This window comes from Vipera ursinii (genome assembly GCF_947247035.1).
Source record: "Vipera ursinii genome assembly, chromosome: 1".
In the NCBI taxonomy this organism is placed as follows: domain Eukaryota; kingdom Metazoa; phylum Chordata; class Lepidosauria; order Squamata; family Viperidae; genus Vipera; species Vipera ursinii.
The window spans coordinates 22,487,902-22,502,589 of NC_139512.1; the positions used below are offsets into that span (position 1 = coordinate 22,487,902).

A 14,688-nucleotide genomic window follows, 5' to 3' on the forward strand; every position below is an offset into this window, starting at 1 on the left:
CGGGGGCCGGATTCGGCCCGCAAAGTGGTTTCATGTGGCCCGTGAAGCCATCCTGGAAACAGTGAGGGAACGGCCCCCACTGCCTTGGCCCTGGCCCAGAGACCCTCCTTCTGCCAGAGATCCCCAGATCTGTCCCATTCCTGCCCAGGCCCCCATAGGCACCCTTGATGTGAACGTTGTAGAGCTGGCCACGCTCACCCAGTAGGCCATACGCACTCTAGCCACGCCCACCCAGTAGGCCACACCCACCCTGGCCATACCCACCCGGCCCCTTGAGGGCAGCCGCAATGCTGATGCGGCCCTCAATGAAATTGAGTTTGACACCCCTGGTCTACAGCCATGGGACAATTATCTTCTCCTTTTCCCACTCTCACTCATTTTGGGCTGGCTGTTCAAATGCAAGGATATGACAAATGACCAGCTGATTGATTAAATGAGTTAGAATTAAGAACTCTTACTTTTTTTTTATTAGACCACCTATTAGCACTTCAGAAACTTCAACTTAAAAAACCCAAACCGAGAATCTGCAAGTTGCAATCAGAAAACATAAAGGAAAGAAACCCTACCGAGAGTTTTCGATGCCCCAAATAAATCTTCTTTATTTGCCCTCTGGTAAAATATCTACTCAACAAGATGAATCCTGTCAATTTAAAAATATTTTCTGTGCAAGCACAAACATCTAGTTTTAGCCTTGAGGACTGGGCAGAAGAAATGTCCTAACACACATTCTTTTCATTGCAAACTACTGTCAGGTTTAATCAAACTGAGTAGCTATTTTTGTAAGCAATTACTAAGTACAGTATGCTGCAACCCTTACCATTATACTGCATTTTAAAACTTATTTCTTTAAAACAAAGTCAGCTTGGCTGTCCCTTCAGTTTCTAAAGACATCCAAAATATTTCATTAGCATTGCAACAATAATGTTTTAACTTTAGAGCATATTTTAAAGCATAAAAAGTTTAATTTCACTACTAAAGTTTAATTTCACTACTAAACTTTCATTTTACACACTTACTCAGAAGCCCTTTTCTCAGGAAAGAAGACAGTACCTTTAATTCTATAGTTCATGCCCAAGAGGCTAACCTTCATTTATTATCAATTGTCTCTGTCTTCTTACTTATTCTAAGCTGGTCTTTCTCAATCTCAGCAGCTTTAGGATAAGTGGACTTCAATTCCCAGAATTCCTAAGTCACCTAGATCAGGGCTCAGGAATTCTGGAAATTGAAGTCCAGTCATCTTAAAGTTGCTGAGATTGAGAAACACTTCTCTAAACTGTCTTTTGATTTACGGACTCATTCGTACTAGGCATTTCCTTGGGGGTCCTCCTAGATTCACGGCTCACCTTGGAAGACCATATAGGAGCTGTGACTAGGGGGGCCTTCGCACAGGTTCGCCTGGTGTGTCAGTTGCGGCCCTATCTTAGCCGGGATGATCTATGCACGGTCACTCATGCGCTCGTGTCCTCTCGTCTGGACTACTGCAACGCTCTCTACATGGGGCTGCCCTTGAGGACCACCCGGAAGCTCCAACTGGTACAGAATGCAGCCGCGAGAGTGGTGTTGGGAGTCTCCTGATACTCCCACGTTACGCCTCTGCTCCGTGAGCTGCATTGGTTGCCAGTTGTCTTCCGGGTGAGATTCAAGGTACTGGTAACGGTGTTCAAAGCACTCCATGGCATGGGGCCGGAGTACCTCAGGGAACATCTGCTGCCGGCATCAAGCTCCCTGCGCCCTGTGCGTTCCCACAGAGAGGGCCTCCTCAGGGTGCCACCGATCAGAGAATGTCGATTGGTGGCCCCCAGGGGGAGATCCTTCTCTGTGGGCGCTCCGGAGCTGTGGAATCAGCTACCGGTAGAGCTCCGGATGGCGCCCGATCTTCGCTCCTTTCGTCGCGATCTTAAGACATTTCTGTTTGTACAAGCTGGCCTAGCCTGATGGGGATTGCTGGGGTTGTTTTATCTTTGGTCTTTTAATTTTTCTTGGGGTTTTTAGCACTGTATTTCCATTGTTTTTAACTAGGGCAATTGTTTAATCTTTTTTAATGTTTGTATTTGCTATTTTATTCTGCCCTGTGAACTGCCCTGAGTCCTCAGGGAGAAGGGCGGTATATAAATGTTATTAAATTAAATTAAATTAAATTTCCAAACTTCAGTTATATTGTGCAAAAGAAGCATTTCCTTAACAACGATAGACTATAACAGGCATGTCAAACTCGCGACGTCATGTGACGTCGCGCGACGTATCGGAACTTTTTCCCATTGCCGAAAATAGGATGGGCACAGTTTCTCCGTGACGCTCCGGCCTGTGGGCCGGCAGTTTGACACCCCTGGACTATAATGTTTTTCTTGTCAGCTGTATTTAATTTTTAGTATTGTGATTGCAGTTCAGTTTTTAATTGATTTAATGATTGCTTACCACCCCGAGTCATACGTCTGAGATGGGCAGTCATACAAATTGAATAAATACATTTTAAAAACTCTGATAGATGGTCAAAAATAGCTTTATTTTGGCAAGCCTGGAACATCAACCAAGAAATCTCTCACAGAGCCTGTCCCTGAGATCATAAAGGTGAATGCCAGAATGCAAAGGAAAAGAGTCATATGTTATACCCTGAAAGAAAACAACTGTAATCACATAAAAATTGCATTCATACATTCCACTAAGCCATAGTTTGTTTACTGTACTTATAGTTTGTTGACTAACTCTCAAATGCTTATAGTATTTTTACTTAATACACTATATCAAATGCAAGCAAATGATGTTAAAAGTTTTATGACCTAGTTCCAAGTAACATAATCTGGGGAATCAAATACTCTACAGCTCTTTGGAAAATCTATTATTGAAGATATGTGGACTTCAGCTACCATGCTTCTGTGATTTGAAGTCTTCATGTGGCCAAGTTGAGAAACACTGCCCCAGTTCCTAAGAATTAGAACTGCAGCAGTTTTCTTTGTTCTAGAGCTGTGGTGGCACAGTGGTTAGGATGCAGTACTGCAGGCTAACTGTCCGACTGCCAGCAGCTCAATCCTGACCAGATCAAAGTTGACTCAGCCTTCCATCTTCTGAGGTTGGTAAAATGAGGACCAAGATTGTTGGGGGCAATAGGCTGACTCTGTAAACCACTTAGAGAGGGCTATAAAGCACTATAAAGCACTATATACATCTAAGTGCTATTGCTATTGCTTTTACTTCTTTGGAGGCCATCATACCTTCAACTGAAAGTCCATACACCCCCAAGTGGTCAAGTCTGAGAAACACTGGATTAGGGATTGGCTCATGAGCATGTTATGTGCAACTTCCTCCAAAATAGTTGTAAAAGTGAAATCAAAGTATGCTGTGGATAGCTGAATTTGCTTGATATCAAGGTTTTCAGTTTCCATTTGCTAACCAATCAAAACCTGTTAACCTTTTGATAAATCGACGCGTTCCTCCTTCTGCTTGCAGCTACTTCTCCTTAATTGTATATAAACTAAGCAGAATAATTATATTATGAAGCCACCAGTTCCTATTTGGAGGAAAATTTAGGGTAGGAAATCAAAGCAACCTGGCCCAAATGCTGCTTCACGCTTCATTATAAACAAGGAAACTTTTCTAAGTGAATTTTGGTTGCACTATGTACTTCTCATTTCCTGCTGGTTGCCAGAATCTCAACATTTCCAAAAGAGGTCTTACCTGGTTGCTGAAAGGACTCTTCATTTGTTAATGTGCTAGACAAGATGAGGATTAGTGCATCTTTAAACTGATCAAAGTGGACCTTTAAAAAAAAGAAACAAAGAATTATTAGGACCTCTGGTATACTGTAACACAATGTGCCTTCTCCAAGTCTTGCAAATGTTGGGAACTTCCCAAGAACCCTGCCCCCCCCCTCCCCACTTCTAATCCACTCTCCCACATTTTCCCACTGACTTTTCCAGCAACTCTTCAACTCCAGCTCTTTTTGTGTAGTATTGCGGAGTCCAGACTAAGCAACTTCTTCACTTTTTAGTGTCTTATGGTATTTGCACAACAGCTGACTATGGAAGGGCACTGTGGTTTGTTCTGAATTGAAGTCTCCTTCCCTGGGCTTAAGCTGGTAAGACGTAGGGCTTCACACTACATAGTAACCTGGTTAAGTGTTTTATGCAAACATTTTTTGCCAATTCAATTTACTTTCTCTCTAAATTGAATGATCGCTTCTCTGCTTCTGGAGATAATATTTCAACCACTGTAGCAGCCCTAAAGTTGAGCTCATACAACATGTTTGTCACCAAACCTGAATTAACAAAACACAATGGCTGAATTGACACAGCATTCCCTGCTTCCTCCTTCCCCACATCCCCTACAATCATATTGTGGCTTAAGGCAATAACCTGCTTCACACAACTTACTAAGACAATGGCTGACAACACAACAAGCCCCTTTTTAGCTTAGCATAAGCTAAAGCAATATGGGCCCATTCTATGAGTGCCATTTGTGTATATGTCTACATGCACGCAAACAGTGCCACATCAATAAATACTTCAGAACTGAACATGCAATCTAGCTGTACAGATCTTAGTGCATATCACAAGAAGTAATTAAAACCATCTTGGGAATCAGCTCAATTAAACTTCATAGCAGTGGCCTCATTTATACATTAAGAGCTGCCATTCATCCTACCAATGAATGCTGGTAAACTTAAAAGAAAGCAGTTTGCAGAGAGGAAGATTTTCCTGATTAAAAAAAAATACCTTGACATTTAAAATAAATGAGGTTGACTACAAGAGGAGGGAGTGTTAGATTACGCAGGGCTCTGTGCACGGCACACTGTGCATTACAATTAATCATGGGGGGTGGGGAACTTGCAAGACCTAGTCATCTACTCATCCACAGCACACTTGCACTAACTAAGAAGTATAACACAACAGCACACTCACCAACATTTAACAGAAGTAATCAGGCACATTGGGTTTAAGATGCTATTTACTTACTCTCAAACTTACGTGCTAGTAAACTGGAAAAAAATCCAAATATTCAAAGATCTTATAACTTTTCAGAATTCTAATTAACAATTAAACCAATGGTCATAATTAGGAAAATGCTAAATATTTCAAAGGGTAATGCATAATTTTGAGCTCAGATGCTTTCAGCATTCACAATACGTTGAACATGTTTATCACACTAAATGTTACATGCTTGGTCAAGTAGGCTACTATTACGATCACATTAATATTATTTCTGACAATTTTACACAACATCTGAGCTAAAGGGTGTCCTCAGCTTCAGAATCAGGGCTGTCCATAGGAAGAATTTTTAAAAGGTCCACTAACTCTACTAACCTATAAAGTTGAGTACATGTACCATGATAAGCCAAAATGTAGCTTGGTTTTGGTTTATTATGTAGGATGAACCCAGTATTGTGCTTTGTAAACCATAGTTTATAGCTTACTATTTTAGGTGAACAGATCAGTAATAATGTATTGGACTTGGCAATGAAGCTATGTTTCATCACAATTTATTGAATAAATCACATTTGCCTAGATTCACCAATATGCTAAGATATGTGTAGACTCATCCAGTAATCTTTAGTCCATGACTTCATTCCTGTCCTTAATCTGACTAAAAGCAGCTTTCTAAGGTCATTCTCATCTCATTTTAATTTTCAAAAAACAAAATGGCAGAAAATAAACCATGGAATGCCATGATGAAAAGAAAGAATTCTGTTAGTGAACATTTTCATTTGTTGAAATATCTAATCAATACAGAGAGATCATTTCATTAATTGCAGAAGCCAGGAATCAAGGAAAATTGCATATGATGTCTCCATAAACAAACAGGAGACAGGTAATAATGTTCAGTCCAGTCAATCATAGAGAAAGAACAGGTTGAAGTATACTCTTTTCTTTTATCAAGAAAACATTCATGCCTTAAAAGGAGACAGTTGAAATACAACCAGCTAAAATCTTAGAAGTAGCTCAGCATCTCTCCTACCACTTTTCTAAAAACTATTATCTCAGTATAAGAGAATATATGTAGCTTAGGATTGCCTGACCAATTAACCCACTATAGCACAACCACACAAGCTAACACTGTCATATATCAAAAGCATCTCAGAAACAACCAACAGACTATAACCATACAGAACCACTGTAGTACACATACCAACTAAAGTCATCCAAAACTCCTTAATAAATAAACCAAAGGACCAGACAGTAGCCCAGAAGAAAAAAGAGGAATCATCTGTAACATATGCTTTAACAGCCACTATGTAGACCAGGCATATCAAACTCGTGATGTCATGTGACGTCGCGCGACATATCGGAGCTTTTTCTCCAATGGGGTGGGTGGTTTCCTGGTGACACGTCCGGCCCACAGGCCAGCAGTTTGACACCCCTGATGTAGACAGACAAGACTAGCACAACATATCCATGAACACCAGCTTGCAGTCATAAGACAGGATGAAAACTTCTTAAATCTTACAACACATGGGCAAACTCAACCATATTTTCAACTGGGAAATTGTGAGCATCCAAGCTAAATTCAGGAGGCTTGACAATCAGACAAATCAGCCATCGATAGATAGACAAATTGAAATAAATCACATTTACACATCACTAAAAGAGACAATAAAAAGGGGGGAAAAAGAGACCAGGCATATTCAGCAACTCACACTTAGATAAGGAGTAATGCTAGACGAATCATCTAATCAAGGAACTACCAAAGAGAAAACAACGCTCCTACCACATTGGCAGGACATATTTTTGTAGATAAGCAGGGAGCAAACCCCACCTTCCTCACACTGATGATGTTACCTAGTTGGGTAATGAAATGTCTCTAAGCAAACAACCAAACCCAGAGAGGATCAAGGACTCCTTTATTTATTATGCAGTTGGACTAAATTTTAAGGTAATGTTAAAAAAGAAAAAGGAAAGGGGATGAGAAGATGGAAGGGTATTTTGTTTGACAGAGTAGAAGTGAACATTTCTCTGTTGGGTTTGAAATTCCTTCCTTGAAATTGCAGCTGCAAGCAGAACAGATGGCCAGGGTTTGGATCACATGAAACAATTTTACCGTGACTGAAGCTCAAAGGGAAGATTAAGAGGAGTGAATTTAAACCAAGTTCAGAAGGGGTGGGGTGTGGAGAGGGAAACAACATCACAATTTGACAGGGCGAGCTGAGTGGAAAATGGATCAAAGTTGCCCGGCATAGGCTTTGTTGCTCCTAATCAAGACTCTAGAAATTGGATTCATTGCTATTTTTAACACTGGATTTTTGTATCAATTCTTTTCTGAAATATCCTTCTGTTCCTGGAATGCAGCCTGGCCCACACGGACGGATCACAAGACATGTAAAAGCCAGGCCATTTTTGCCATCAATTACCCACAGGAACAGTGCTATTTTAAAAACTATGCTCTGAACCTGTTGTAGAATATATCAAATGTAGACCTTGCACCATTGTTTTTTCAGAATAATACATCTCACTCTACATATTCAGTTGAAAATATCTTAACACCTTTGTGCCTCAAGGCATTTCACCAGGACTTAAAAATCAGTTTAGGGGAAACATTATACAGCTCACTATTGGGGAAAAAAGAACTAGGATTATAAATGGGATTTAGTATTAGCCTGGAAAGGGCCTCTATGCTCTAAAGGACTGCTTTTCAACCAATGCCATAGGATATTTCAGCATGTGCCAAAGGGGCCATGGAAAAGCAAAGCGTATTATAGTGCAAAAACTGTCTGGTTGGCTCCAGAAAATGCATCGGTTACTCTCCCATGCGTGTCCCATGTGTGAATCTGGTCATGGGATTTGACAAAAGAGGCCACAGAAGAAAACAAGATCAGAAAGGGAGTACAGGTAGTCCTCAACATACGACCACAATTTCTGTTGTTAAGGGAGACGTATAAGTGAGTTTTGTCCCATTTTATCACTTTTCTTGCCACAGTTGTTAAGTGAATCACTGCAGTTGGTAAGTTAGTAACAAGTGAACCTGGCTTCCCCAATGACTTTGTCAGAAGGTTGCAAAAGGTGACCACATGACCTTGGGACACAGCAATGGTCATAAGTATGAACCAGTTGCCAAGTGCCTGAATTTTTATCACGATTATGGGGATGCTGCGAAGGTCATAACTGTGAAAAACGGTCATAAGTCCCATTTTATTCAGTGACGCTGTAACTTTGAATGGTCACTAAACAAACTGTTGTAAGTTGAGGACTGCTGAACAAATGTTCTAAACAAAAGCATTAACAAGTGGCCACATTCTATCCCAATATAGAGTTCAAGTGAAACCAATAAATATACTTCAGGTTTTTCCCAGTATGGTGCCTTGCAGTTCTCTTAAGACACGGCTGGCTGGGGAATTCTGGGAGTTGAAGTCCACCCACCTTAAAGTTGCCAAGCAAGGTTGGGAAACACTGTCTTAAGACTAAAATTTTGCTAGTCTAACTTAGCCAAAAGACATCACTTCAGGCATGATCGCTGAGTAGGCTTGCCTGTTCAGTGCAAAAACATTGCCAGTTCCAGACCACAGCAGATTAAAATTTCAAGCACAGTAGCGTAGAAAGCAAAGACAGACCAAAGAAACTTAAGATATTACATTTTTAATGTTCCCTTCAAAGTGTTTGTGATGTCAGTCCCTCTGGGTTTTCTGGAGCCTAAAAAAAAAAGCCCAGCTTCTAATTTGAGAGCCTCAGTTTTAAAAATGTATGAACCAAAATTTACACAAGGTGATGTTGAGCTTATAAAGTAGGAAAAGGTTAAAAAAAACCTTACAAGCAGTGTTTTTATGAAACCTAACTTGGAGCTGTAAACCTATCCTTCTGGAGCTGGCAGTATCAAAATCAAATAAATAAATAAAATCTTTCCATTTCCTAGGTAAGTTGGGAGTGAAATGTACAGGAGTCCCAGCAGGCATGACAAAATTCCAGAGTACTAAACCCACCATATTTGGAGGAACTAAATTATAGAAAGTAATTAAAGTAACTTCTGAAACTAAATTACAGTAAGCTACTGCAGCATCTACATTGTTGTTGAACCCAATAGCTGTTTGTGTAGAGCTGCATTTAGACAGACAAGACAGTACTGAGTATCCTTATTTATATGGAACCCATCTAGGTGAATAGAATAGAATAGAATAGAATAGAATAGAATAGAATAGAATAGAATAGAATAGAATAGAATAGAATAGAATAGAATAGAATAGAATACAGCTGGAAGGGACCTTAGAGGTCTTCTAGTCCAGCCCCCTGCTCAAGCAGGAGAACCTTCTAGAGCAGACATGTCAAACACAAGGCCCGGGGGCTGGATCTGGCCCGCGAAGTGGTTTCATGTGGCCCGTGAAGCCATCCTGGAAACAGTGAGGGAACGGCCCCCACTGCCTTGGCCCTGGCCCAGAGACCCTCCTCCTGCTAGAGACCCTCAGATCTGTCCCACTCCTGCCCAGGCCCCCATAGGCACCCTTGATGCAAACGATGTAGAGCTGGCCACGCCCACCCATTAGGCCATATGCACTCTAGCCACGCCCACCCAGTAGGCCACGCCCACCCTGGCCATACCCACCCGGCCCCCTGAGGGCAACTGCAATGCTGATGCGGCCCTCAATGAAATTGAGTTTGACACCCCTGTTCTAGAGCATATAGGCTCCACTAGATGCAATGGATGCATTCTGTTCTCCAGCCAGACAGTTCTGCTCTTCTCTAGGGTATGAGATTTTTACTTGAGAAACCTGACTGGTCAAAGGAAGAATGATTAGGAGAGGCTAAATCAGATAACTGACAGGAGTCAAAACCTACCATTCAGAGGGAGCATCAACCATGTGAAGTGTTCAATTGAATGGCAGCGTGGAAAAGAAATGTAGAAGGTAATCCACACATGACTAAAAATCAATTCAAGACAAGTAGACTAGACCTCAGAAAAACTTTTCTTTAAATCTAAATCAATACAATCACTTAAAATATCTATGCTGCTGGCATAGGAGAAGGTAATGTCTTTGGAAGGAGTTATTAGATGATACCACAAGTCTCAATCAGAGCACAGGTGCAAAAAATACAGCCCTGGAAACCTATGCATCTCACCCACATCATCCCTTGGGTGGAGGAAGACCAAAGCTTTGACTCTAGTTTTGCATTGCGAGTGGTTTTAGGGGGAAACCAGGATGTGGCAGGGTATCAGCTTCTTCAAAACTTCACCCAAGGGTAGAAAAAGTTTTCACCCGGGTGTTTCTCCAAATACAAAGGCACACAAGATGAACCAATCATCTCTGGTTGTGAAGCTGGCAGATTTAGAGCCTGTACCTGTTGCTACACTACCTGGTTTAGGACAATAGTGTAAGAGGGAGAAACAAAACACACAGAAAATTCTCCCATCCACTCATGTGAGTTCCCCTCTGCATTACCTGGATGAGCCTCGTGGCCCCATAAGTCGAAAGAGAGGCGTTTTATTATGTACCTAGCTTAGATTCATCTTTTTCGTTAGAGGGCATTCAGGATGGTAAAGCCAAAGAAACTCAGAAAATTAAACAGGTGATAGCATTAGCAGGGTGTCGTATACACAGAGAGTTCGGTCTGTTTCCCCTAAGCTAGCTAGTGCCTCAGTGAACTTCTGAGGGATGAATTTGTTGGGTGCCAGGCAGCAAAAGGAAATCTTGGAGATCCCATTTGAGAAGGAGGGTTACTCAGAGCCAATGTCCTTATTAACACAATGGAGGCACTACAAGCTGCTCATCATCCAATCCCCTCCTTTTCCGCGCAATGCAAACTCCCGGGTGCCCTTCAAGATACAGACTCTTCCCTCAGGGAGGCTGGAGTGCTCTAATCCTCCCCCCTCCCTTCGGAAAGAGAGGATTTGCCCATTTTGAGCCAGAAAGCTCCTTTCTTGCTTCTTCCCTGCCGTTCCCAGGGATTCACTTCTTAACATCACGGACCAAAGTGAGAGTGAGATTAATTCCAAAGGAAAAGACAGGGAAAGGGCTTTTGAGTGGAGTAAGTGTGGGCTTTGTCTTCCTAAGGGAGATTGTTTTAAGAATACAAAGGTGCAGGTGCATTCGCACAAAGGGCCAATCATGTAATAAATTAAGGACCCATAACGCAATGGCCATAAAATTGTACATTAAGTGGAAGGAGTTGCCTTTTTTCTAAATGCCTATTACGAGAGATAGGGAAAGAAAATGAGAAATTGTAGAGGTAAAAACACAAGAGAGAGAGAAAGAATTCACTCAGGGAGATAAGAAATCTATTATCTCAGCCTTCCCCCAACTTGGAACAATCCCCATGAGTTGCAGAGCAACTCACAGAATTCCCAGCCAGTATGATTATACTTGCTGGGTGCAAGGGAACTGTAGTCCAGGGAGGATGCCAGGTTGGGAGAGGAAGATCTATTTTGTGGGATGTGCTTCAGTATGATTGCATTCACAAATGAAGTCAGATGGTTTCAAAAGAGTAGAAAAGGCAGTAATTGCCTAAGCCATTTCATGGGCAGCATGAAACTTCCTAACAGAGAAACTTCCTAACAGTGAGAACAATTAACTAGTAGAACAGCTTGACTTCAGACGTTCTGAGTGCTTCATCATTGGAGATCTTTAAGGAGAGACTGGACAGCCACTTGTCTGAAATGATATAGGATTTCTTGCTTGAGCAGGGAGTTGGACTTGGACAGGGATCCCTAACCCCTGGGCCATGGCCCACTACCAGAATTGGCCTATTCGGAATTGGGCTGTATGAGCAAGCTGGCTGGCTGGAGTGCATGTGTGCATAGCTCAACTTGTGTAAGTGGCAGGCTGGCAGGCACTTGCGCATATGCTTGCTGGCCAGCCACTCAGGCAAGTTGAGTTGCGCACGTGTGCACCAGCCTGCCACTCACATGGCCCAGTTCCTCTCTCCCCTCCCCCCCAGCTGGGCTGCCAACCCACAAAGGTAGGGGACCACTGGACTAGAAGACCTCCAGTGTAATGGGCTGACTATTCATCCCCAATAGAAACCAGCAAAGCACATTAGCATCATTTGCATATTACATTACAGTCAGGGATGTCCATGGGATAAGATCAAAAAAGTCAAGTTGGCGATCATGATGATGCAATCAAACTCCACCTGTTTTATGTGCAGCACTCTGACTAGACCACACAGGTAGTCTGAACTTAACAACTGTTTAACAATGATTCAAAGTCACAACAGCCTTAGAAAAAGTGACTTATGACCTGTTTTTATGGTTGCACCACCTCAGTGGTCATATAATCAAAATCTGGGTGCTTGGCAATGGGTTCACATTTATGACCAGTTGCGGCATCATGTGGCATCCTGCAATTTGTAAGCTTTTTTTTTTGCTGCTTTCTGGCAAAAAATGTCCATTGGGGAAGCTGGATTTGCTTAATGACCACTGCAAACATTGTTGCAAAATTGGGTTTGGCTTGACTTACAACTGCAACAACTTATGACAGAAATTCCAGTCCCAATTGTGGCTGTAAAAAAAGGACTACCTGTAATGATATTTTTTGGGTTTTAATTTTGTGTGCTATGTGAATCCATTAACCTACAGTCCAGTGTGGTTTGTAAGCCATTATGTATTACGGTACTATCATTTTTGAACTCAGTCACAATAGTACCTGTATGGTGATGTTATGATTTGATGTGGCATGTTATCTTTTTATCTCTGAACCTTTCCTTGTATTATTTCTACTTTGTTCTTTCCTTCCGTTCCAATCTCCACTTTCCCTCTGGATCCAAGAACCCCCTGCACTGATCCACCAGTCCAGATTTTCCAAGGTTGGGAGACACAGCTGTGCCCATCCAGAGTGTAGGCTCTTACCCGCCTAGAGAGACCGTCCTGCAGGAGGGTCTCCTGCAATGCTCCTGGAGCTACTTCTTCAAGATGCAACACGTGGCAAAGTTCGGTCAGTTCGTCCTCCCCCAGAGAGCCAGTGCCAGTGACATCGAAGCTGTCAAAGAGCTCTTTCAGATGGGCTTCGTACTGGTCCTGCTCAGCTTCATCCATCCCATAGCCCACCAAGCTTCACTGTTACAGGGGGGGGGGGAAGAAAAGAGAAGAAAGTCACAAAGAGAAATAGCAACGTTCCTGTGTGAATCCTAGAGAACAAGCAGCTGCAGTTCTTGACTACAACCGAAGAACCTCACAGAATACGTTTAGACATAATACTAATCAGGACTTGCACTTCCAACCACAATTAAATTGTATTTTATGCAATTCTCATCTCCATTTTCTTTGAGAAACCCAGCATGTTCTCCTAGGCAATGGATTTTTCCACAGGCAAATGTGACTTTAGATATTATATTAAGTCACAAGCTGATCAAGCTAATGCTTGCAAAATTAGCTTTAAGTGGTGATAACAGATCTTGGTTTGGCTGTCTCTCCCAACTCTGGCTTAGCTAGAGCTATGCTTTCCAAACTATGGGTTAAATCACATATTTTAACAATTTATAAATTGTTGTGGGAAAACTACAACTTTATGCTATTCCTCATTTTTGTGGTAATTTAAGGTCTTAATAGACTTATCACAGTAGTATATCCTATGACTTCATTGCAGGCAGTAAATTTTATATATTCTATCTAAATGATGGCTGAAAATGTGCACACTTATTTAAAACTTAAAATCCAAGAAAATGCCAGTATTATATATAACCATGACTTATCCTGCTTGAGAAATCCTGCCAAGATTAATTTATGCAGTAGTCCATGAATAAAGACACCATGTCTTCATGTGATATATAAACCCAAAGACCCCTAACTTAAAAGCTATATTGATAAAAGATATGAATCAAATATTTTTAACAATACCTGCTCACAGATATAAAGCGCAAAATAAGACCAAACTAGCACCCAGTGATAAACTGCTATGAAATGCTCTATGGCTCAGCCAATGGGTCACAGCTAAAACCATTTGGTGACCTACATCCATCCTGGACAAAACCCCTTTATTGGATGATCACCCTGCAAGTGATCTAACACCTACCTGAGTAATCCAGACTTTCAGATTAACTAAATTCACTGCCCCACAGTGAACACATGTTCATATGCTCTTCTCCACACCTGTGAGATGTATTCACAACCAAACGTATAAGATGCCTCCTCCCCCATACATATGAACACTTAAAATACCCTTGTAATAAAATTTTAAAAAATAATTTGTTAAAGTTTTGAAGAATCTCACAAGATTCACCACTTTTATAAATATGATAAGGAAAATTATCTAAGTTACTCTCTTGGTTTACTATTTATATATTGCTTTTCATTTTTAAAATATCAGCTGATTTATTTATGTCCAGTGTAGCATCTTTATCCATGTCCTCTCATTTGTAAATCCACTTTCAAGATGGTTTATATTCACTGAGCATATCTCAAAGATAGTAATAAAAGTTAAGCTCTTTTGCCCTATCACCCCTGGCAGCGGCAGTAGGAGCAGTTTTATATAAAGCACAGTACAAACATAGAATAAAAGAACTGATGTAATTACATAATTATGTTAACAACTATAAAATCATAAAATAAAGAGCTTTAAACTAAAAGTTGCATGACAAGTTATATTAATTACTTTATATTCAAACTAACAAAAATATAGCTGTAACTTATAATATTACATAGCATCAGTGCTATTACAAGTTTTAATAAAGTCACCAATAATACAGAGACATTAATTTTCTTCTGTGAAATACACACACACACACACACACACACACAAAATTAACAATAACTTTTTGCACTCTGCACTGGACAAGTCAA

General features: G+C 41.1%; 1 protein-coding gene across 4 annotated transcripts in view; it reads right to left on the bottom strand.

Moving 5' to 3' along the window:
* Window positions 1–14,688, bottom strand: part of NIN (ninein) — a 119,208-nt gene that overhangs the window by 82,451 nt on the left and 22,069 nt on the right. For all 4 annotated transcript variants that reach the window (XM_083349960.1, XM_083349962.1, XM_083349961.1 and 1 more), the window contains exons 3-4: window positions 12,760–12,966; window positions 3,673–3,754 (exon numbers count right to left, since the gene is read on the bottom strand). In XM_083349960.1, the coding sequence (XP_083206086.1) occupies window positions 3,673–3,754; window positions 12,760–12,945 (268 nt within the window). In that variant the 5' untranslated portion in view covers window positions 12,946–12,966. The remainder of the gene's footprint in view (window positions 1–3,672; window positions 3,755–12,759; window positions 12,967–14,688) is intronic.